This window comes from Fusarium pseudograminearum, chromosome 3 (genome assembly GCF_000303195.2).
Source record: "Fusarium pseudograminearum CS3096 chromosome 3, whole genome shotgun sequence".
Classification (NCBI taxonomy): Eukaryota; Fungi; Ascomycota; class Sordariomycetes; order Hypocreales; family Nectriaceae; genus Fusarium; species Fusarium pseudograminearum.
The window spans coordinates 943,630-966,221 of NC_031953.1; the positions used below are offsets into that span (position 1 = coordinate 943,630).

The following is a 22,592-nucleotide window of genomic DNA, read 5'->3' on the forward strand; positions in this document are numbered from 1 at the left end:
TCTTGGAAGTTGGTCCCAACAGTAACAAGCACTGACTATTCCGAGACATACAGAGATATATAGTAGCTTGATTGACATGCTTAAAGGAACCAGCCGGCTTATGTTTTATACTTTTTCTGATCCATTCTTGCATGTCTACTCTGTACAATGTCAAGGGGGCAGATGGCTAACTACAGTGCTGTCGACTACCGATGGGCCTTATTCTCCACTAACCTTTAGAACAATTGTTCTTATTCCCATCCCCATCTTAACCAGCAACAACTTGCAACTCATGTCCACAGTGGACCGTATCCCCACGAAAAAGACCACTTTATAATCTCTTATCACTTCATCTAAATTAGACTGACCATAGCTTATCTCCCCCGGATAGTCGGTGGATAGAAAAGATAAAGACCCTTGGTGCTCTAGCGAAACAATATGTCGGCTCGGAAGCTACATCTACTACCGATTCATAGACTGACTCGTATTGTAGGATTCCCCATCATGACATTCATCTTTACCCCTCGTGTATCTTGCGCCCTACAATGTCGTCCATCCAATCAACCCTGTCAATGTCTCGAGTCTTGGCCCGCCATGTGGACCATGTAATTCGTGCCCCGCGATAGCTCTCATGATCAATGACCGGCAACGGAGGAGATGGGAGATATTTTAATATCCTCATGTCCTCTTTTCGGAGCTGGATTATTCTTGTTTATTCTATATCAATTTCTATATCCAAAATGACTGTCGTCACTCTTCCTGAGCCTTTTGCGAGCATCCCCAGAGAGAACTTTCTCTTTGGAGCTTCACCTCTTCAACCTCTTCCTAGAATATCCGCTGCTCTTGGTGGAAAGGTTAATGTCTACGCAAAGCGCGAAGACTGCAACTCTGGCCTTGCCTATGGTGGAAACAAGGTCCGAAAGCTAGAGTATGTTATGCCTTGTTCCAAAATGACACAACACTAACTCTCTACAGATACCTCGCCGCTGAAGCCCAAGCCGAAGGATGCGATACCCTCGTCTCAATCGGCGGCGTCCAATCCAACCACACCCGCGCCGTCACAGCCGTCGCTTCAAAGCTCGGTCTCAAAGCCGCCACAGTCCAAGAGCACTGGGTTGACTGGGAAGACCCAGGCTATGAAAAGGTCGGCAACATCCAGCTCTCCCGACTCATGGGCGGCGACGTGAGACTCGACCCTTCAACATTCGGCATCGAGCACAAGACAACCCTCGCCAAGCTCAAGGACGAGCTCAAGAGCAACGGTCAAAAGCCCTACTACATCCCAGCGGGTGCTTCAGACCATCCCCTCGGCGGTCTCGGTTTCGCGCGCTGGGCATTCGAGGTTGAGGCGCAAGAGAAAGAACTCGGCATCTTTTTCGACACCATCATCGTCTGCGCCGTAACAGGTTCCACGTTTGCCGGTATGATCGCTGGCTTCAAGCTTGCGCAAAAGAAGAATGGTTCTCCCGCGCGAAAGATCATCGGCATCGACGCTTCAGGCAAAGTGCAGCAGACATTCGACCAAGTCCTGCGCATCGCCAAGAACACGGCGGCAAAGATTGGTCTCAGCGAGGACGACATCACAGCCGACGACGTGATCCTCGACCCCAACTACAACGCCAAGGTGTACGGTATTCCCGATGAAACAACACTCGAGGCCATGAGGTTTGGAGCTGCGACTGAAGCTTTCATCACGGATCCTGTGTACGAGGGCAAGAGTTTGGCGGGCATGATGGATTTGATCAAGACGGGCAAGATTGCGGGCGGGAATGTGCTTTATGCTCATTTGGGAGGACAATTGGCACTTAATGCTTACTCGAGTATTTAAATGATAAATAGAAAGTTAATAGAATACCTAGGTAGAGATGTATATATCCGGCTTGATCACTATTGGTTGCCATGTCATCTGCAGCATTCCTTAGAGTGTATTTAGCCCAGTATTTATCTCATCATCAATCATTAATCAAGCATTGAAATAATTCACTATTTATTTTATCAGTAACTAAAATGAGCGCATCCCAAGATACAAAATATGATATTTTGACCGCTATAACAGAATTCTTCAACCTCTCCTCCAAGCATCATCAACTCCCTCAGTATGCGCACGATTATCTCATCCAGGATTCTTACGTCATTCAATCGTCGCCCAATACCTTGGAAAAGACAACTCTTGGAGATTTATTCTCAGGCCAAAAGTCACCAAAACAACAAATCGACTGGGCGATAGATGAACCGCAAGAGATATTCGTGCACGAGAAACTCGCTGCTGTGTGGACAGGCTGGTCTATCCGCGCGGATGATGGTTCTATAATAAGCCACAAGAAGGGTCTCGTTGGTCTGGCATTTACTAAAGGGCGATGGAAGGTCTCGGGTCTTGCGTCTACGGAACGATCTATCGATATACCCAACCCAAAGGATGAGACCCATCTCGAGCAGGACATCATGAAGCCCATCAACGCACTGCTCAACGACTTTTCTCATCCAAATTGGGATACGCTAAAGGAATGGTTTCTCCCAGATGCAGGCGTGACTCTGTACCGTCCACCGTCTGAGCCAGCGCCTATGACATTGGAGCAGTCCATACGACGTCTGCAAAACATGATCAAGAGCGGCATCACTATGCAAGAAAAGCTTCACCATGCTCAGGTGCGGAAGCATGGAGATTTGGCTTTGGTATGGGCGCCTTTTGTGGTGGAGATTAATGGACAGGCCATGCACCACGGCGTGAATGCCTTTACACTCTTTAAGAAGAGTGATAGGTGGTGTTTTGGAGGATGCCAGGACTATGGGGTTCCTATAAGCGGATGAAGGCGGATACTGACAGTGTGTTACCACATGAGTCAGTATTCCGGGATGGGTAGACTGTGGGCTGCCTAGAACATGAACAAAGCTTTGGTTCTGGGAAGTAATGTGTGTTTCCCCAGAGTTGTGTGGTTTGGTTTGTTCCTTGGGAGGCGGTTAGATGCATCAGCAGGCTCAAATACGTTGTCACAGCCCAGTTTGTTATTTTATTGCAGCATCTAGAAATATATGAAAGGGATGTCTCAGTTAAATGCGCATCTGAACCGGCCCTTTGGAAACGTTTCTTATTCGTTGTGTTTCAAAGCTAGACTAACAACAAGTGTCTTTCTGTTATGAACAATAGAAGGGCAATGCTTGTGAGTAGCTTTTGCTTGAATACAATCCAGATGAGGAGTAAACAAATGGCTGCCTATTGTATGTTTCTGAAACAATAAATACTACCCCTTTACCCCATCTAGATCATGTATGCATATCCCCTCTTTATGGGTTCTATTCAGAGAATAGATGAAAAGACCTGCATAAGAACGTTATAAACAATCATACCGACCATGAGGTAACAAAAGCCCAGACTCGACAACTCGATGGTCTGCCTGCCCATATATCAAAGGGGCGTCACTTTGTCTTTATCTCCCTGATTGGTCCTTTCAGCACCAAGCTGTTTTGTTTTGTTTACCTGCCTATATCTCTACTATACACTTTGCGTGCAGCCTTGTCTCTTCAACAATAGCTGGATCAGAATCTTGCAACTCAACTTGAACAAGTTTATTCTTTATGTATAGCCATCTGGTAAGTCATACTTTTTCCCACAGTCTATAAATGTCCATCCTGTCTATCTTCTACTCTTCATATCTATTCATCACTCATCATGGCTGGAGAATACGACTGTAATTTTCTCCTTTCCTTCGCTGACGAAATCAATTTCACCCAGTGGATAGACGAATACTTTCACGAATCCACATCAAAATTCGACCTGACAGACATGGATCTCCTCGAGAACTTTACCAACCCTGAGAGGCACATCGATCGCCTCGGTTCGCCTGAGGAGTTTTTTGATGATTGCGATTTGGCACAGTTGATGAGTCCTACCATGCAACCTGAACCTCCTGTTGCCCCGACTGTGGGGTCTGATGAGTCTGTAACTGCAAAGGCTGAGTCGCCAGAGCTGTTTGACTTTGCCAGTCTTGGGAATGATGGTATGGCTGATCAGGATATGAGTGGGGTGGTTGACACTGGAGGAGGGGGTTTTGAGGGGCCTGTTTCTACTGCTCTTACTCCCGCTGCTCAGTCTCTTCGTGTTGAAAGCGATGAACCTATGGCAGAGTACAGACAAGAGAATCTGCCGACTGGGAACCAAGTCAACTGCCGACTTCAGATTCATGCTCAGCGCTGCCCTCCTCAGCTTCAGCCCCAAGTCCAGAACCAGTATCAGCTTCCAGTACAGGTTCAGGACCACACTCCGGCTCAGTTTGACTGTCAAGTCCAGACTCAAGCACTCGCTTTCCAGCACCCCCTCCATCAGCAATACACCCTCACAAACCAGTATATACAGGGGAATTACCAGCCGGTAAACTTTCACCAGGGACTCATCCCCTCTCAACCTGACCCGCCTCAGCCTCAGCCTCAACCCCAATTTCACTTCCCATCTGTGACCCCCTCCTTCAACCCAACTCCCGTCCAGCCAACCCGCCCAGCTATTGAACAGCCTCCCAAGAAATACCGCGCTCCTCTTCAACCCACAGCGCAAACCCCCCACCAAGCATGGCTGGTCCCCAAGCTGGAGATCTTCACACGCCAGTACCAGGGCTACATCAAGACACCCAGAGAAGCCAGAGGAATAGAAAGCACATTCCTCTCTCTGTCTCATCCCCCCGAGAGCGCCACGACGACTCGTGCAGCCGTCGATACGAGTTTCCCTCGAACATCGCAGGAGTATTGCAATCGTGTTCGACAAATGTTCGAGGCCATATGCGACTGGTCCAGTCCTCGTGAATGGCGCGCAAAGATGGGTCATGCCATGGCAGCGCAGTGGATCGAGAATGTCAAGAAAGATCGTCAGATTCGTGGTCAATCAACCAAGATGAGTGAACTCACCGATGAGGATCTAGCTCCTCCTGCGAGCGAGATGCCTCCTGTTGAAGAGCAATGGAAGAATGTCATTCATCGTCGCCTGTCTGATGTCGAAATTGAACTTCTCTGCGCCAAGGTCTTGGTAAGTCACCTAGTCAAGTGTCCGTATAATATCACTAACTCTTATAGAATGAAGCTATGCTTGCTCAGCAGGGTCTAAACTTCATTCCTCTATGGAGCAACAGTGAAACGCAGTGGGAAGAGTTTGACAGTTTCGGACAGCGCTAGAGCCGCATTCTGAATGCCTTTCGAGTAAGTTTTCTTTTTAAAATGTGAATATCTTCTAACATGACCAGCTCAACAAAGTCTTGATCCATTCTGCTCTTCGTGCCTCTTGGATCTCTCGAATCACAAACTCTCCCTTCTCAGAGACTCGTGTAAGTTATCCGGACCGTGTTTAAAATGATGATGCTGACTGGATGTATAGCGCAAAGATCAGAACAAAGCTGGGAATGATCGTAAGCGGACTCTCATCGAACAGGTTGAGAATGGACGCAAGAGACCTGCGAATGAACAGGGTGGTGGCAAGCAGAAGCGAGCCAAGATTTAATCCTTGGAGGAGAATTTGATGGTATACCGTGTATATATGATGGATGAGTGAGGATGAGTGATATACGAGATTTGCTTAGCATGTAAGATAGCATGGAAATGTTGGTATGAGTGGCACATTTGCTGTTAGTCGATGAGACGAGTTATCGTGTACTCGTAGTCAGATGACTGGGATATCACTTCGATAAAATGTCACAATTTTCTTCATCGTAAAAGGTATTCTCATTATGGTGCAAACACACCCGCTGTCCTCATGCATATCCACCAGAGATGTTGTATCATCACTATTTTCTTTAACCGTTTCCTTTTCATGTTGAATAAACCCTCTCCTACAACGCCAATAAACAAAATTTCCTTCTCTACCATCCTCGTCCAGCAAGCTTCTCCTCGGGCTTCATACTATCGCAGTTGATTCCCACCATAGCCTCGCCAAGCCCCGTGCTAGTCTCTGCAAGAACCTTGGCGTCCCTGAAGTGTGTCGTGGCTCGCACGATGGCCTTGGCCCGCTTGGCAGGGTCGCCAGACTTGAAGATTCCGCTGCCGACAAAGACACCGTCGCAGCCGAGTTGCATCATGAGCGCCGCATCGGCGGGCGTGGCAACTCCGCCGGCCGCAAAGTTGACGACAGGAAGACGGCCCAGCTCGGCGGTTTGGCGGAGCAATTCGGCGTCGACTTCAAGCTTGCGGGCCATCTCGCGGATGCGCACGATACCACCCTCGGCGAGAGCGGCCTTGGCTTGCGCAATGTCTCTGTTGACGGTCTTCATGTGTCGCACAGCCTCGACAACGTCTCCAGTGCCGGCCTCGCCCTTTGTTCGGATCATGGCAGCGCCTTCGGCGATTCGGCGGAGGGCTTCACCCAGGTTTCGGCATCCGCAGACAAAGGGGACGCTGAAGGGGCTCTTTTCGACGTGGCTCTCGTCGTCGGCGGGGGTGAGAACCTCGGACTCGTCGATGTAGTCGACGCCAAGGGCCTCGAGGATCTGACACTCTACAAAGTGACCGATACGGGCCTTGGCCATGACGGGGATGGTAACAGCGTCTTGGATCTCCTTGATCATGGCGGGGTCGGACATGCGGGCGACGCCTCCGTCCTTGCGGATATCGGCAGGGACACGCTCTAGGGCCATGACGGCGCAGGCACCAGCTTCTTCGGCGATGCGAGCTTGCTCAGCGTTTACGACGTCCATGATGACACCGCCCTTGAGCATCTGAGCGAGGCCGGCCTTGACAGTGAAGGAGGACTTGGCCTCGCCATTGGAGGCGCCAGCATTGTTGGAGTTGTCGTTTGTCATTGTGAAGATTTGGGGGTATATAGAGAGATAGAGAGGAAAGAAGAGCTTGTGAGTAAAAGAAAAGAGGCAAATGTGAGATGAGAGGGGGGACAGTCGGTCTTTAAGTTTATTTGTGCTGAGTCACAAAAGTCAATGACAAGAGAGTAACTTGTATACTTTCTCAAAGAAGAAGGAAGCTACATAGAATGAATAATAGATTACGCCAGAGAAACAGATAAAACGGGGACCTTTTCTACTGTGTCTTCCAGTATAGACTACTCCGGCGTCTGCCCCCGGTACGCGGCGCCGTGTAGTAGCGGAGTTTGTTGCTAGTCAAAAGGTTAAGGGTCCTTTTTTCGCCTCCCACTAGAAGTAACAACCCCGGTATTGAGCTCCGGAGCTTGCATTAGAGGCGCCATCTCTGCCGGGTTGTATGAGAGATGCTATTGGGTGAGGGTCGAGACATATGCCGCGGTCTATTGCGTAAAGGGCGGCATTTGTCGGGAAGACGAGGCTCAAGTTGTTGCGTCAAGAGGAGATTCCAAAGGGAGATAAGCACGAGCATGAGGGGCCCTGCATTGCATGACATTTGCATTGCATCTGCATTGTTCTAGATGCTTGTGATATCATGGATGGGATAGGATGGAATGGAATCTTTTTATCTCGCATCCCTTGCCACTTCTGCGATCTATTGTTCCAACCAACACAGTATCCAATTGGCCTCTCTATCATCTGACTCGATTAGCCTTTGATTGTCTCTATCTCTGTCTCTATTGTTCTATCAAGACATGCAACTAGTACCTAGGTTAGACAGTCATAATCGGGGTAGTCCGGAGGTTTATCCTCTCGAGTGGATAAACTACGTACCCGTCGTGCATAATCCATGCATTACGCTAATGCACAGTTTTATCCTCTTTGGGTCACTCCGGTACATCACCAGAATCTGGGGAAGCCATTAGAACCATCTTCTTTTTTTTGCCTTCGGATCATGACTCCGAGTAAACCGTCATATTCTCCGTTATCGCTCCTTTTTTATTCTTTCCTCATCACTGTTGCTACTGTTATTCGTTGTCTCACTAAACATCTTCATCATGATCAGTCTTACTATTGGTGTCTTGGCCCTTCAAGGCGGCTTCTCAGAACATATTGATCTCGTTCGCAAGGCCGCAGAGTCTATTTCTTCTACAGAAAACATCTCCAAGAACAAGATCCAATGCATTGAAGTCCGCACAAAAGAGCAACTCGAACAATGCAGCGCTCTCATCATTCCAGGTGGTGAGAGCACTACAATCTCTTTCGTCGCTGCTCAATCTGGTCTACTAGAGCCACTTAGAGATTTCGTCAAGTATGTCACAAATCTATAATCATGTTTAATACTAACATGATCCAGAGTTCAAAAGAGACCTGTTTGGGGAACGTGTGCTGGTCTGATTCTACTATCAGATGAAGCAAACGCTACCAAGAAAGGCGGCCAGGAACTCATCGGTGGTCTCGCCGTCCGTGTTCACCGCAATCACTTTGGTCGCCAAACAGAAAGCTTCGAAGCTGGCATGAATCTCCCCTTTCTGAACGACGAGAAACCTTACCCTGGTGTCTTTATCCGCGCGCCCGTCGTGGAACAAGTGATTGGAGCATCCGATGACCGACAACCAGTCGAGGTTCTCGCAAAACTGCCAGGCCGTGTTGACAAGATGAAGTCTGGAGTCTCGCAAGCCAACACAAAGGATGACTCCGGTGATATCGTCGCTGTTAGACAGGAGAATGTACTGGGAACTAGTTTCCATCCAGAGTTGACAAAGGATGAGCGTATACATGTTTGGTGGCTAAAGGAGATTCTTAACCAGCAATAGATTTAAATACCACGGTTACAAATAGACGGCGTTGTAGGAAAGGAAAATCATTAATATTAGGGGTATCTACTTCGTATTTACTATCGTCATTCAACTCATACTTTGCCCATGGCCGACTCGTATCCAGGTGGTGGTGAATGTGCTCGCGCAGTTCTTCCCTGCGAAGGCGATGATCCAAAGCCAAGTATCTGCAAGATCTCGAGATCGCCCATTGATTGCGCCAGCTCAGCAGGCGAAATGCACCCGCCAACGTTCATATCCGCGCCATTTGCCTTGAGCAGCCTAATCAACTCGGTGTCTCTCCTCGAGATAGCCTGCATCAATGGTGTTCTACCCTTCTTATCCGCTGCATTCGCATCAGCGCCTGCTTCAAGAAGAAGTTTCGCCTGCTCTCGTCTGCCATGGTCGATAGCATAGAGTAAAAGCGTCTCGCCGCTGTTCATCTTCTTCTTAGTGTTAGCTCCAGCCTGTACCATCATCTTTACAAGTTCCGTGATACCCGTCTCCATAGCAAAGCAGACAGCTGCAACACCCCATGTACCATCCGAGACGTTGGGAGAAGCTCCGTGGTCAAGAAGCATTTTTACGGCTCGAATCTTGTCGTTCTGTGAGAGTTTGCTATCACGCAGAGCAAGTACGAGAGTCGGATGGCCGACGAGATCCTTAGCGCTCGCGTTGGCTCCGTGGTCGAGGACAAGCTGCGCCATGTCGAGTTTCCTCTTGCCGATGGCATCTGTCAACACGGAAACCCCGCTCAAGTTCTTGGAGCTCGCGTTTGTGCCGCTTTCCAGAAGAAGCTTCATCATATCCATACGATCCTGGCTGGCCGCTATCGAGAGGAGAGAATTTCCCGACAGATCGCTGGTATCCGGGTTCGCGCCATACTTGAGGAGTAATCTCACAAGTTCAAGGTTGCCCTTTTTAACGGCTTGCGCAAGCACCGGTCGTCCCGAGCTGTTGGTCGTGTTGGGCTTTGCGCCATTCTCCAGAAGAAGTTCAATACCCTCCAAGTTCTCGCTGTTGCAGACATCAACAAAATAAAACTGCCCAGTCCAACTAGCCGCGTTGGCGTTCCAAGTTCCTTGGGCGATGAGCATCTTGGCAACACCGATGCTTCCCACAGATGCGGCCAGGAAGACTGGTGGAATCTTCATATCCCTCGAGTTGACGTCTGCGCCGGAACCGATGAGAAACCGAACAGCGTCTTCTTGGTTGGCTAGGATGGCGCAGTTCAGCGGTGAATTACCTTCGCCGTTGCGGCCATTAACGTTGGCGCCCTGCTTGATTAATCCGCTCATCTGCTGGACGTCGCCACGAAGAGCTGCTTGGCAGAGCGCTGTGGAAAGAGGGTCGGGTTTCGCCCAGAGACCCGACGTCATGGCCTTGAACGAGTGTGTCAATGAAGACAGACCTTTGGTGAAAGGTGAGGTTGGCGGTTCCAGACTCGGCGACTGGGAAGAGGATGGATGGGCGGGTTCGTACGGCGGTGGTTCTAAATCACCTGGAAGAGGTCCTTTGCTGGATGATGCATAAGAGTAATTTTGCGACGTAGAAGTAAGCAGAATATCTTTTGTCTGCGAAGCCTTTTGACAGGCCTTGTCAACATGATCAAAGACCTCTCTACCACTCTTGGAGTCGAGAGTGACATCCTGCTCATCCCGAGTCGTCCTAACTACTGGTTAATCAAGCAATCACATCTTGGACATGATACTTACAAGGAAAGAACTTTGGCAAAAAAGGCAAAGAGTCGTGTATGCGCCAGCAAAACATCGCTGTAAATCACCAAAAATACCTCATCCAGCAAAGCCAGCGTCTCGGCCTGCAAGCGCATAACCTGCTTGTTCAACACGGTACTGACAACATCGCACGATCCAAGACTCTGACTCAAGGTGGTCTGGAATCGCACCGAGATGGCAGTCGCATTGTTCAGCGCTGCTTCGAGATATCCGACATGCTGATGCAGCTGATACAGTCTACTCGCGAAAGTAGCCAATCGCTCATCGGGAGTCTCGAGCGCAGTGTTTAGCTCATTCAGCTCTTCAGCACTCGATAATAAACGATGGGAAATAGTCGAGCCGAGAGAAGTCAGAGAGATAACCGAGAAGCCGTCTCGGTCCATGTTTGTGGGGATTTAGTTACGGTAATAATGGGTTGATGTGGGGGATTGACTTGGTGGAGAAAGTGATGGCTCCCGCCCAAGATATATATTTTGTCTATCAACCCATGGACATGCCAAAATCTCACTGCCTGGGCTAAACCAAGTTTGTAGGGCTGAAGGAAGGAAAAAACGCCCTAGATGGGTAAGGCTGAATACACGCAATGGAAAAGGCGTCGTGTGCGGATTACGCGGTCCCTCGATCTCATCACATTCGACAGAGGCTCAGCTTTGGCTTGGCGGCCTCCATCGAGGCTGTAAACTAGACAGAGCAAGGATATGGTCTTGGCAGTGATAGGTTCGCAAGTTGACTACGCCGTAATGTTACGGCTTGTCTTGACGATGCATGATACAGTATAGCTGTATTGTTATTGATCAGACTCGTGTCTAGTTATGAATTCCCTTTTTTAAAACTCCTCATCGCTTACGCCATCGTGCATTAAACCCTCGAGACGATGTTTCATTCCAGTTCTCTTCACTATTTGGGGCTCACTGGCTTGTTCGTGACGCCGTCAATGGGTTGATCCTTTGCAACGTCGGGTCGCGACATGAGGAGAAGAAAGCCGGCGCCAAGAGCAAGACCAATTCCGCCATACATGATCATTTGCGAGCTACGAAAATTATTAGTATGGTACCTTTATGTGGGATTTGAACTCACTTTGCACCCTTGCTCATAGGCTTGTCAGAGGACTTGGGTCCAATGGGTTCGCTCTCATTGTGTCTAGACAGAGCTGTTGTGCGAAAGCCGCGCTGGAGAGCGGGCATGGGCCTCAAAGCCAGAGAAGATCGAACGATGCGAGCAGACATGATGATGATGGTGGAGTTTTGGTGGTTGTTTTGTTTTGTTTATGTTATGCGGAGCTTGATAGTGTTCAGAACAGAAGCTTAGTCTACAAAGAAAGCTATTTATTGCAGAGCTTCAAATCAATTGGAATGATGACGTTGTTTTGTTTCTCAGCTCAATTGATTTGATCGAGTCGCTCTAATTGCAACAGTGGGACTTTTATTGATCGTGGCGTCATTGATGCGTACGTGCAATCGACCACTGTCATCATCGCTGATTTATTAGGGCACTGCAAGTGAAAGCGACGGGAATAAGAAGTAATATCGATATTTAATTAGTTACACATTGGATCAGATTGTAGGATAGTCCTTCTTGAGATGAGGATATCTGTGCTGAGGTCTAAGATACTGCGATGTTACATTACAGAATATCCATGAGATGGATATAAGCTAAACTCGGATAGTCTCCATCCATCACCCAACAACTTCTACAACGTCACACAATTATCTAGCCATCTCGCTCAATAGGTGAATTAAAATAAATACGTAAAATTTCCCTTCTATGATGCCCCTAACGTCTATGCCATCCTTTTCCGTCTCTCTTTTCCCTCTTTCTGTCAAGAAAAAAAGTTCCCCCGCCCTGTCAGTCTTTTCTTCCACCAGATAAAAAACAGACATCGAATTCTCAAATCGAAATGTCAGTTTCCTTCGAATCTCATATCGAAATGTCCTTCTCCCTCCCCTCAACATCCAATCCCTCGCTTGGGTATCAAACATTATTCGTAAAATCCCCATGCAGCAAAAAAACCATCCACAACGAGCAACTTGACGGGGGCGGGACCATCGGGTAGAAAGGAGTTGAGAGTTTTTGTTTGTTTGTCTTTGTGTCTTTGTGTGTTTTGTTATAGTAAGATAGGTAGGTAGGTAGGTTCTTAAATAGGCGTTTGGTTCCTGCGAACCCGACCTTGGAACCACGCTTCCATGCTCGATACGGTCATTTTTGTTGGTTGGTTTGGGGTTTCCAGGCTATTCTGACCGTTCGAAAGAAGATAAATCTCTGTCTAGAATTGAGGCATGGTCGTCAATGTGTAGACAAGACCTCGGGGCGAACCTGCATCGGCACTGATTTTGTACATCGCTGCGCAGTTGGGCCATCTGCTTATCAGCACCTCACTTGGGTTTTCTTCATGTCCAATCTCGTGTGTCGATATCCAACTATCGTGAAAAGATTCGAAGAGACATATCTACACTTCCAGTAGCAATCACGCAACGAATCTGCACATCTTGAGGTGCCGTCGCTGCCTTCTTTGGAGTACCAACGTCACCATTGGTCTCTTCGCCTGGTCCCTTATCCTTGATGATTGGCGGCGCCCATCTCAAGCTCGTAATGAAATGCTCATGGGACCCTTCAACAGTCTTGACGCACTTTCCTTCTTGGCTGAGATCCCAGCATCGAATTGTCTTGTCGTCGGATACGGAAAGCAGAAATTTGCCGCTTGGATGGAACACCAATCCTCGAACCCAGTTGTCGTGCCCTATCAAGGTCTTGATGCAGTTTCCTCGACCGTCCCACAGCCTGATCGTCTTATCTCGTCCACCAGTTGCCATAAACTCGGCCGTGCTGCTAGCTGGGGGCGGCTTCTTGACTCCGGCCAGAGTAGCCAAGTGCGAATATGCTGCTGGGGGCGCAAAGGTACAGCACTCGACAAAATGCTCGTGCCCAATCATGACGAGTTTGGCTTCGGGGTTCGGTACAGAAATATCCCAGAGCCTCACTGTTCGGTCGTTGCCGGTCGATAGTAGGTATTTTCCATCCAACGAGGGCGAAACGTCACGGATCCAATCGGCATGTCCTCTTATCGTCTTGACGCAGTATCCTGTCGTAACATCCCATATCCTCACTGTGACATCTCGACTGGCGCTCGCGAGCAGGTTTCCGGATAACGGAGCTCCTGGTGCTCCAGAGGGTATAAATCGGACGGCGCTTACGCTGTGATCGTGGCCAGGTAGTGTTCGAATGTTTTGGTACTCGTTCGCGGGATCCCAAAGCTTGATGGTCAAATCGGAACTGCAAGAGGCTAGTAGTGTGTGACCTTTTGGACCACCATAATCGAGGTCGAGGACCGCTTTGGTGTGACCTTTTACCGTCCTTTCAAGTTCGCCAAACTCCCAATCCCAAATCTTGATAGTGGCATCTTCGTCTCCGGACGCGATGGACGAGAAAATAGGGTGGAAAGCGACGCAGTTGATTGGCGTTCGATGCGATTGAAGGACGTGTCGTGGAGGGCCAGCTGGGAGCCAGGATGAGGGATCTCCTCTGCGATTAGATGTCGGTGTAGCGCTATTAAGTTCTGTCTGAAGGGTCTGGGTCTGCGCTTCTAGATCCATGATCTACAACATTCCTAATCAGCCAATCTGTAAAGTGAAGCGCATTTAATGGCATACCTTTTTTTGTAGGCGCACGACACTGGTCCATTTCTTCTCCAGCAGGGTCTCGTACTTCTTAGCGGTGGCCGTGTCGAAAGCATCCTCTCCAAGACCAAGCTCCGTCCTCATGGCACTGGCGCTATCCTGCAGGTTATTTGCGGCGAGGTAGGCGATGATGGATTTATGCCTGCAGCACGGTCAGATAGGCAAATCATAAGCTTCTGAAGCTCCCCTGTACGAACAGCTCCTCAGCCTGCCGGCTCGTCAACGTCCGGCTCATGATGGCGGTGTAGTGCGTCGGTCCTCTCAGCTCGAAGGAGGACTAATTTTCCAGGGCTACTTATGATGTTGTGGACGGTTTGGATGGTGTATTCGACGTGACAAAGGGGTTTTCCGAGGTGTCGCTTTGCTATGGTTGGTTCCGTGGAGAAAACGGCGCGGGGGAGGGGCGGAATGAAGTTTTGGTGGGAGCTTCGTTTCGTGACGTGTCTGTGGAGGAGCGAACGGGAAGCCGCTTGCGCTGAACAAAGACAGAATAGACAATTGTTGAGAGACAATCCAGCCAATCGAGGCGGAGCTTCGCCGGTAATTCTTTCAAAGGCGGTAAAGCACAAGCAACAAAGGAAATATCCGACAGCTTAAGGAATGCGCAACAGCAAGCGACGCGATCTCGTCTCGTCTTTCCAGGGGCATCAATGCATCAAAGAGCGGTGCAGAAAGTCACGTGTTGATCGACGACTGTTTACCCTATACTGACTCGGTTGTCTTGAATTAGTCCATGTAAACAACAATTAGTATTGTTTCCTCGTTATGATTTGATTGGTTTTGCTTTCTATAATTTGGTTGTCCTTAGTATGTGTTCTGTTGATTCGTTGTGGTTTCATGGTCATTCATAATCGCACAATTGAATCACACCTGCAAGACTGTTGTATCTCAGTCCCAGGACAAGGACAGTGAGCAACCTAGCAAACACCTCTTTGTAGTAGTATTTGGCTCCTATGAACGACTACAATAAAGGGGTCAGATACATAGACACACTAACTCGATGATCGAAATCCTCTTTTACAAGTGGATATAGGCCACATCAATGTCACAACCACAAAGTTGGTTGAACCCTTGATCAGCCTTATGGCGCTTAGGCCAAGTGTCATTGTCAACCACACACAAGCATTCCCCTGCAAAAACGAAGGTTGTCGGTTATGTGCAGAGTTTATGACTATTTCCGGAACCCAATATTGACCCGTATTCTCGAATGACTCCTTCACAATGTGCTGAAAATGATCCTACCCCTCTGCCTTTGTTTGGAGGTGTCCTTGACCCAATCCCAAGGGGACTACTCCAGGAATACAGCATTAGATCTTGGCCGAAGTGCTAGATTATCTGGGAGTTGGAATACTGTATAGTGTTCCTAGCCTGGCTTGTGGTTAAATACCCCAACACTCGAAATTCACACCTCAGGGCTTCAAGTGTATGAAGAAAAATTGTATAGGCCGTGTCGCGATAATGTGGCAAAGATTAAACAGTGTATTGGGTATTGTATCCTAAACGAAAGAAACGCTGCATTGTGCTAATATTTTATGTTGTCAAGTGTATCATGATTGTCTCGTGTTGTCGAATTATCTTTGTGTCGTTGATTGGTGAAACTCTCTTTGCACCCTAATCCCCTGCAAGATCTCTTCGCTGCTGCTATTGCTACCATCTGCTCTGGCGTTATAAGTCTTGGTGGTGAGTTCGAACCCCTGAATGTCGGGTCGTAAGTTGGCGTCCACAGGGGCAGTCGATTCGGTAAAGTTAGTACCCTTGATAAGACCCGCAGAGTCGTTCTCGTCATTGAGTCTGTAGAAATTGTTGGTCGATACAGAGCTGGAGTTGTTGCTCATGTGTGTCTTGTGATTGTCGGACTTGAGTCCCTGAGTTGATTGCTCGCCTTTGGAGCGTTGGCCGCTGCGGATGGTCGATGCGAAGCTACTCAGACCGGTAAACTTGGCGACAATGCGGAGGACAGGCAACATTGTTGGGAGATTCGCAGAGACGATACCGGCCGACATTTCGATTTCGGTCCATCCCACGGTCGGGGCGAGGGTGTAACTAGGATCCTTATCGCTGTAGGTGAAGAGCACGCTCGTTCGGTATGATGAAGCAAAGACGACGAAGGAACCGATGGCAAAGGCAGCTGTCAGACCGAGCTTCTCGGACCTGCCAAGTTGAAGCTTCCAGATAGGCGGGATGGGAAGGCACAGGATAACGACGTCGGTAAAGATTGTCGAGGCGGCGTTGGCGATCCAGGTTCCGACCTGGTTGATGCAGTGGCCAGGAAGAGTCGGATACCACAGTTTGGCGACGGGGACGCAGATAAAGATGAAGAGGAACGTGATGGTGATGACCCAAGCAAATACAAAAGTGCCGACGATCCAGGCCATCTTCTTAAAGTAGGGAACGCGAAAGATGCGGTAGTACATGAGTAAAAGACTCAGCTTGGTCCATCCCAGATTCCAAGCGTAGAGGACTTCTGCGACGACGAGCCACTTTGCCATCATGACGATTTGGTCTAGAGGGACTTTGTCGGCGTGAAGACCCATACCACAAGAGTGCATGGCAAAGATGAAGCCGACGACGACCAAGTTCCAAGCCTGCAAAATATTAGCCCTTGGTCGTTAGTGAATTACTGAAGTGCTGCTCACCATGGAAAACAAAATCACATAATCATCCCACCATAGTTTCTGTGCTTTTAGATGTCGACTATACAGCCTCAGACCACACGACACCAACGCTAGAAGAGTCATGGAGACAACGACTTCAACGGTCCATGGTTGAATATTGTTTCTGTCAAAGCCAGGAAGGCCTGGGAGTTGGGACTCGTCCGACATGATTGCAAAAAGGGAACAACAGCTCGAACTGTCTGAAGGAGAGGAAGAAAAAGAACAAAACACAAGACACAGTCAAAGTGGAACAGCAAGAGAAGGATTAGCTCGGATATAAAGCATCTTGGATAAAAGACTTGATGCAAGGGACTGAAAATGCCTGCTTCTTGGGCTGTTCGAGGCAACATTCGACAACCCCATTTTAGCTTGTGGAGCAACAACCGACTGATCCGGAGACGCAGGGGATGGATGGCCAAGAGACAAGCTCCAAGTTACCAGCCTAATAGAGAACATAACGTGGTTCAGTATACATAGCCGGAGCTGGGTTTACCTGACTGGGGTGTCTCTGTACCTTCTTGATTCATTGTCTCGGCAATTCCATTCGGGAGTCACGGTTGAGAGACTGAAATAGAGAGCTTGTTAGACGCAACTGGTGATCATTATTCCCGCAGAATTAAGAAGACAAGGCTCAAAAATCCGGTCGACATGATCCGAGTCGTGTTGATCAGACAAAACTGTGGGTTTTGCGGTTTGTTGGTGGGCATTGTTTAGAGTTGTAACACTAAAATGTTCCAGGGGATTAGCATTCCGATTGGATTGTTAAGGTCTTGACAGGCGCCATGTTTGGATTCACTCATTGCTTATACTTTCTGCTTTTTGAATATGAACCCATGTATCTTATTGACTATCTTAACTTTCTTTTCTTTTTCCGTCTTCTGTGCCTGTCAATTGATGTGCTGGCTGGTTCCTGTTCCGCGGTCTTGGTGTTGAATCGTCCCCTGTAAATTACATGGATGCACTACAGAACAATTTACAGGGGCCTTGATAAAGTGTGGACCATGCCTATTGCCGAGAGAAATCTGACACATAACCACGTGGTAAATGAAGCACGACATTCCGCATCCTCCAAAGACAGCCAATACAACACAATTGTGTAAGCATACAAAAAGGTTGGATACGCAAACAATCTTTAGACAACAACCAGTTGACAACGGTCCGGCCCGTTAACCCAAGTCTGTTCGCAAAAGCCTAACCTTAGTACAGCGCCCGCTCACTTCAGTCTACACGATTCCGAGTCTGCGCGGAATACCGCCGTTCACCCCCCGGAGGACTATCCTCTTGCGGACCTACCACTCGTAATGGATATGGATCACCCTCGAACCCCCGTTCGCGGGCCCCCTTGATCGCCGCCTAGGTTCCATCAGTTCTGAAAGCTGAAAAAAAGGTACATAGGTGGCATTCGACCTGAAGGAATCTAGTTCCGCCTTCCTGCATCCCAAGACCTTCTCTACCCTCGAACAAAGATCTTCGTCAATATTGATAACATCCCTTGTCTCAAAAAGCAAAAATGGCTGCCAAAACTACTATCAAAGTTCCCCACCTTGGAGGCATCGATGCTGGTTATCGAGTCTCCGGCGACGGAATCGACGCTTCAAAGCCCACACTCGTCCTCGTCAACTCCATGTGCACCACTTCCTCACTCTTCGAGTCTCAGTTCGGTGCAAAGGATCTCACAGATGCTGTTAACCTACTTGCCATCGAGCCTCTTGGCCACGGCGCCACCAGCGTCAAGTCGGAACATTTCACCTACTGGGACTCGGCTATTATGAACCTGCAGGTCATGGAGGCTCTTGGCGTTGACAAGGCTTTTACTCTAGGAACCAGCGCCGGTGGCTGGATTGTCGTTCGCATGGCTATTCTTGCCCCTGAAAAGGTACATTCTTTGCAATACAACACTTTTTGCTGTTCCTGGTCGCTGGTGACACGCCGGTAGATCCGGTACGCCCAGCGTAGGACTAGCTAGCCACTAACGAGTCTGACCACTTCGCATACCCAAAACAGCTAAAACACACGAACCCTTGGCTAATGACATTTGATTCTCATAGATTCTCGGCGTACTGCCTCTTGGCACCTCAATGGATTACGAGTCTGCCGACTCTCGTGAAAAGGGCTGCTGGGATCCCAAGACTCAGCTCGGCCCCTTCTTCGAGAGCTGGAGCAGCCCAACTCCCACTCCTGACTTTGTCGTCCCAGAAGTCTGGCGCGGTCTTGTTTCGTCTGTAGGCTTCGGCACCGACCCATCCCCTGAGCTGCTCTCCTTCTGGGACGAGACGCTCAAGCAAGTGTACAGCGGAGACGAGGGCCGCAAGAAACTCCGCATTGCCGTGGTTAACCTATTCGAGCGAGACGGTCTCTTGCTTCGCTTGCGGGATGTCAAGTGTCCCGTTTACTGGCTTCAGGTGAGTGACGCAACGCCAAGGGTGCGTTCAAAGCTAACCATTGTTTCATTTTAGGGCACTGCGGATCCGGTCTTTGGCACGACTGTTCCCACTGAGCATATTAAACTCTTTACGTCCAGCCCTGAAGCTACGCTCGACTTTGTTGAGGGAGGTGGTCACTACCTGAGCGCTACTAACCCCAAGGAGATCAACGAGGCCATCCTCAAGATGATTAAGAAGTATGCTTAATCCTAAACATATAGATAGACAGACATATATACAGGATAGGACCATAACGTAAACACTCTGATTTTCAACTCAGCATGCTATCCTGACTCATGTCTCAACCTTTGCCTAGTTTGTCTCTTAGTTACATGTCATCCGGGCTCAACACTCGGTCGGCTATTCCCACAACATTCTTCAGTTTTTGCAATGGAACCTTGCGGGCACTAACTTGGGTAATTCCAACGTGCGGGAACGGCGTTGGTTAGCTTACACCTAGTTTAGTGTATCGGATCATCTCCCGAGTCCCCTAGCAAGAGTCTTCTGCTAATTTCACAAGTTACATGTGTACTCACAGGATATTCAGATAACTGACTTCAAATCACTTGAATCACTTGGGTAGATTATAACTACGCTCATAGTCAAGAGCAGTCTCACCGGTTCCTTTGCTATCTACAAATATGCCTCCCATCATGCATACAAAGTACAAGCAGCTAAAACAATATCTATGACTACGGCAATAAGCGTAAGAATTTCTCAAAGCCCAGATATGTAAGAACAACATTTCAGCTGGATCCGCCAATGTGTTTCAACGTAGACTGCAAAAGTCCCAGGCTCGCCTCGACTTCTTCGCGAGACCCCCAAGCTACCTCAATCAGCTAGTCTCTCTTGTCAATATCTTTTACTATACATGAATCCACCGCCGTATAACAGAGACCCTTAGCTACAAGCAGCTAAGCAGTTCAAGTTAGGTTGTCAGACCCTTTTAGCCGATGACTGTCAAAGCGCAATTACCACTTGTAGGGCACCGCTAAAGGCTAGTTTATACACTGGTCAGCCTCAGTTTATCACTTTTAACGAGGTCATGTTGTTTATGATTGCGCACATCGTGTGATACAAATAAAATCTCAGGTGGGAATAGTCATCAAAAGGAAGTAGCAAGTGAGACATTGGCAGAACAATCGAGATGGGCCAAAGCGAGTCTGTGTTGGATGCAAACATGACTGGTTGTTAATTTTCCACCTTGACCTGATAGAGGCTAACCTTTGATCTATTATACGATTCCATTCTTGCGATTGGGTGTCCTCTGGGCTAACCGTCTGTACTCTACATGCTTGACACTCTTCGAAAACAATATCTGCTCTTGGAATATGCGATATAGAACGGCCAGGCTGGTTTCAAACATACGTGATGTGTCTCTGACTCCCAAAATTTTGTCACTATTATAATGTTGTCTTGTGTCGATTCTCAAGTCATCCGCCGAGAAGTCAGGGCAGTCCTGGTTACCAATACCGACCAGTTCTTCTATGCTCTAATAAAATCCGATGCGTCGAGACGAGGAGACAAGTCCTCGCATGCCATTCTGAATGGCCTGGAACCGCATGAAACCGCAAGATTCGCTTTCCAAGTGGTTGACAAGTCCGGCGAGTGTGGTAAATTCTTTGTAACAAGATCTGTTTGGGCAGTGGTACAAGTTTTGCTGATGTCGGGGTGATTCAAGGTGCTGGTTCAGGCTCGACAACTGTCGGAACAGGTCGTGGCAGATGTAACACTCGTATTCGCCGTAATGAGGGTTGTAGGCAAGTTCTGTCGCTTGGTAGTGAATAGTGCATTCCCATTCGAGGAATTGATTGGTGATGAGGCCGTCTGGGTCTCGTCGCCTGACTTCTTGGTACATTGTGTCTCTGTCCAAGGGTGCACGAGGGCAACAACCACGCTCGAGATGATGAGCGACGCCACTGGCAGCTCGATAACTTGCCCGGCAGAATGGGCATACGACCCCTTTGCCTTGGTGAAAAGAAATAGCACCTCGGCGGTTCTGATAGTAGGGAATGGCACTTCTCTGGTTCTGATGCTGGGTGATGTAATCCGTCTCTTCGTGCTCACTCGACTCCATATGCTTGCAAGGTCAGTGACACAAGCCTGAGTGGTGGTGAGTAACATACCTCTTCCATATCTTCTTCGCAGAAGAACTCCTCCTGACATTCAGAACAATAGAGACACTCGTTTACCTCGTGGTAGTTGCAGCTTTCGTAACAGTCAAAGCCCGAAAAGCAGATCTCGCACTCCCAGTTCGGAGCGTAATGTCCTGTGTCATTGCAGTGCCTGTCTCTCGCCTCCTCGCCTGCGGGGAACTGTTTCTAGCAAGTCCCACACGAATAGGACATCTTGTAGCAGAGTTGGATGGTTGGAGTTAGATGGATTCTGAGAGACAAGATGGATGTTGTGAGGAAGTCTTGTGGAGGATGGAGGAAAGAGTTGTAGGGGAGGATGCAGGTTCGTGGTAGTCGTGATTCACAGAAGGCAGAAAGGCAGAAGGTGCCTGCTTTGGTAGTATGTAATTACTAAGGTAGGTGCTTATCCCATCCTTTCTTTCCGACCATAAAATGCCCTGCTTCCGATCGCAGCTGCTCAAGGTGCAACGTCGAAGTATCCTGCTCAAGACATATGGGCAAGCTGGCTTTTTGGTACCTGGGTATCTTTGAACAGTCATGTATCTGAATTATGTCTAGCAACCTTGTAAAAAGAGTATATAATATCCCAACTTGTACTGTAAGCCTGTCCCATAAACACCATAATTACTCCAATATCAATTCCCACACCGGTGTCCCGATTACTACCTGTCTCTTCCCATTCTATTGTACAAACCAGCCCAAACTAACAACCAGAACACTTATTAAAACACCACTAGATGGAAATCATCCGATTGGGATCAACAATGTTCGAAATACCCCTCTGCACCTGCTGAAAGCGCAATATCTTGCAGCTCTCACTCTCAAGATGATTGATAAGCGCCGCCAACGTTGCAAACTCCTTCAGGCAAGTTGGGTTCAAACAACGATACAGCTTCTGCTGATGCTTTGGCGATTCGAGATGCAGGTTCAAGCCATGCAGCGAAGAATGGAGCTTGTGGCATAAATAGCATTCATAGGCTTTCGCCCAGTGATTCCATGCTAGTCTGGGGTTGATCTCGTACGTCCTTTCTGCATGCCATTCAAGACGCTTGTTTACGATGACGCCAGCGGGATCACGGTTCCTGATGTATGTGTAGAGCTTTTGCCGATTCATCGGAACACGTGGACAAGAGCCTCGTTCAAGATGACACGATAGACCAGTCGCAGTGTCGCATCTCACTTTGCAAAAGGGGCAGTTCACCGTTGACACGCGATGAATCTTTCCATTCAAATGATGCGCATTGTTAGAGTCTACGTCTGTCCGATTGACATCTTGACTCACCTGTCGGATGCAATTCAGATTTGAAAATTGACGATTACAGTCAGCGCAGTAGTTATGAAGCTCAATTTCATGCTTCGAAATCTCATCCTTGTTCACGGCGCGAAAGT

General features: G+C 48.5%; 11 protein-coding genes across 11 annotated transcripts; 5 read left to right on the top strand and 6 right to left on the bottom strand.

Moving 5' to 3' along the window:
* Positions 1–719: 719 nt before the first annotated feature.
* FPSE_04922 (uncharacterized protein) lies at positions 720–1,807 on the top strand (the record flags this gene model as incomplete). Its single annotated transcript, XM_009258040.1, has 2 exons — positions 720–907; positions 955–1,807. The coding sequence occupies 2 exons, from the start codon at positions 720–722 to the stop codon at positions 1,805–1,807; spliced, it is 1,041 nt and encodes a 346-aa protein (XP_009256315.1).
* Positions 1,808–1,986: 179 nt separating this feature from the next.
* On the top strand, positions 1,987–2,787 carry FPSE_04923 (uncharacterized protein; the record flags this gene model as incomplete). The annotated part of the gene is made up of 1 exon (XM_009258041.1): positions 1,987–2,787. The coding sequence occupies one exon, from the start codon at positions 1,987–1,989 to the stop codon at positions 2,785–2,787; it is 801 nt and encodes a 266-aa protein (XP_009256316.1).
* Positions 2,788–3,646: 859 nt separating this feature from the next.
* FPSE_04924 (uncharacterized protein) lies at positions 3,647–5,458 on the top strand (the record flags this gene model as incomplete). The annotated part of the gene is made up of 3 exons (XM_009258042.1): positions 3,647–4,990; positions 5,205–5,285; positions 5,336–5,458. 3 exons carry the CDS (start codon positions 3,647–3,649, stop codon positions 5,456–5,458), a joined length of 1,548 nt encoding a protein of 515 aa, XP_009256317.1.
* A 358-nt stretch (positions 5,459–5,816) lies between these two features.
* On the bottom strand, positions 5,817–6,752 carry FPSE_04925 (uncharacterized protein; the record flags this gene model as incomplete). Its single annotated transcript, XM_009258043.1, has 1 exon — positions 5,817–6,752. The coding sequence occupies one exon, from the start codon at positions 6,750–6,752 to the stop codon at positions 5,817–5,819; it is 936 nt and encodes a 311-aa protein (XP_009256318.1).
* Positions 6,753–7,822: 1,070 nt separating this feature from the next.
* On the top strand, positions 7,823–8,581 carry FPSE_04926 (uncharacterized protein; the record flags this gene model as incomplete). The annotated part of the gene is made up of 2 exons (XM_009258044.1): positions 7,823–8,076; positions 8,122–8,581. The coding sequence occupies 2 exons, from the start codon at positions 7,823–7,825 to the stop codon at positions 8,579–8,581; spliced, it is 714 nt and encodes a 237-aa protein (XP_009256319.1).
* A 95-nt stretch (positions 8,582–8,676) lies between these two features.
* On the bottom strand, positions 8,677–10,700 carry FPSE_04927 (uncharacterized protein; the record flags this gene model as incomplete). The annotated part of the gene is made up of 2 exons (XM_009258045.1): positions 8,677–10,249; positions 10,297–10,700. The coding sequence occupies 2 exons, from the start codon at positions 10,698–10,700 to the stop codon at positions 8,677–8,679; spliced, it is 1,977 nt and encodes a 658-aa protein (XP_009256320.1).
* A 514-nt stretch (positions 10,701–11,214) lies between these two features.
* Positions 11,215–11,543, bottom strand: FPSE_04928 (uncharacterized protein; the record flags this gene model as incomplete). Its single annotated transcript, XM_009258046.1, has 2 exons — positions 11,215–11,347; positions 11,395–11,543. 2 exons carry the CDS (start codon positions 11,541–11,543, stop codon positions 11,215–11,217), a joined length of 282 nt encoding a protein of 93 aa, XP_009256321.1.
* Positions 11,544–12,734: 1,191 nt separating this feature from the next.
* On the bottom strand, positions 12,735–14,226 carry FPSE_04929 (uncharacterized protein; the record flags this gene model as incomplete). The annotated part of the gene is made up of 3 exons (XM_009258047.1): positions 12,735–13,910; positions 13,965–14,133; positions 14,189–14,226. The coding sequence occupies 3 exons, from the start codon at positions 14,224–14,226 to the stop codon at positions 12,735–12,737; spliced, it is 1,383 nt and encodes a 460-aa protein (XP_009256322.1).
* Positions 14,227–15,562: 1,336 nt separating this feature from the next.
* FPSE_04930 (uncharacterized protein) lies at positions 15,563–16,813 on the bottom strand (the record flags this gene model as incomplete). Its single annotated transcript, XM_009258048.1, has 2 exons — positions 15,563–16,576; positions 16,628–16,813. The coding sequence occupies 2 exons, from the start codon at positions 16,811–16,813 to the stop codon at positions 15,563–15,565; spliced, it is 1,200 nt and encodes a 399-aa protein (XP_009256323.1).
* A 1,342-nt stretch (positions 16,814–18,155) lies between these two features.
* On the top strand, positions 18,156–19,275 carry FPSE_04931 (uncharacterized protein; the record flags this gene model as incomplete). Its single annotated transcript, XM_009258049.1, has 3 exons — positions 18,156–18,521; positions 18,694–19,047; positions 19,102–19,275. The coding sequence occupies 3 exons, from the start codon at positions 18,156–18,158 to the stop codon at positions 19,273–19,275; spliced, it is 894 nt and encodes a 297-aa protein (XP_009256324.1).
* A 1,285-nt stretch (positions 19,276–20,560) lies between these two features.
* FPSE_04932 (uncharacterized protein) lies at positions 20,561–21,416 on the bottom strand (the record flags this gene model as incomplete). The annotated part of the gene is made up of 3 exons (XM_009258050.1): positions 20,561–21,148; positions 21,195–21,373; positions 21,404–21,416. The coding sequence occupies 3 exons, from the start codon at positions 21,414–21,416 to the stop codon at positions 20,561–20,563; spliced, it is 780 nt and encodes a 259-aa protein (XP_009256325.1).
* Between the last annotated feature and the right edge of the window lie 1,176 nt (positions 21,417–22,592).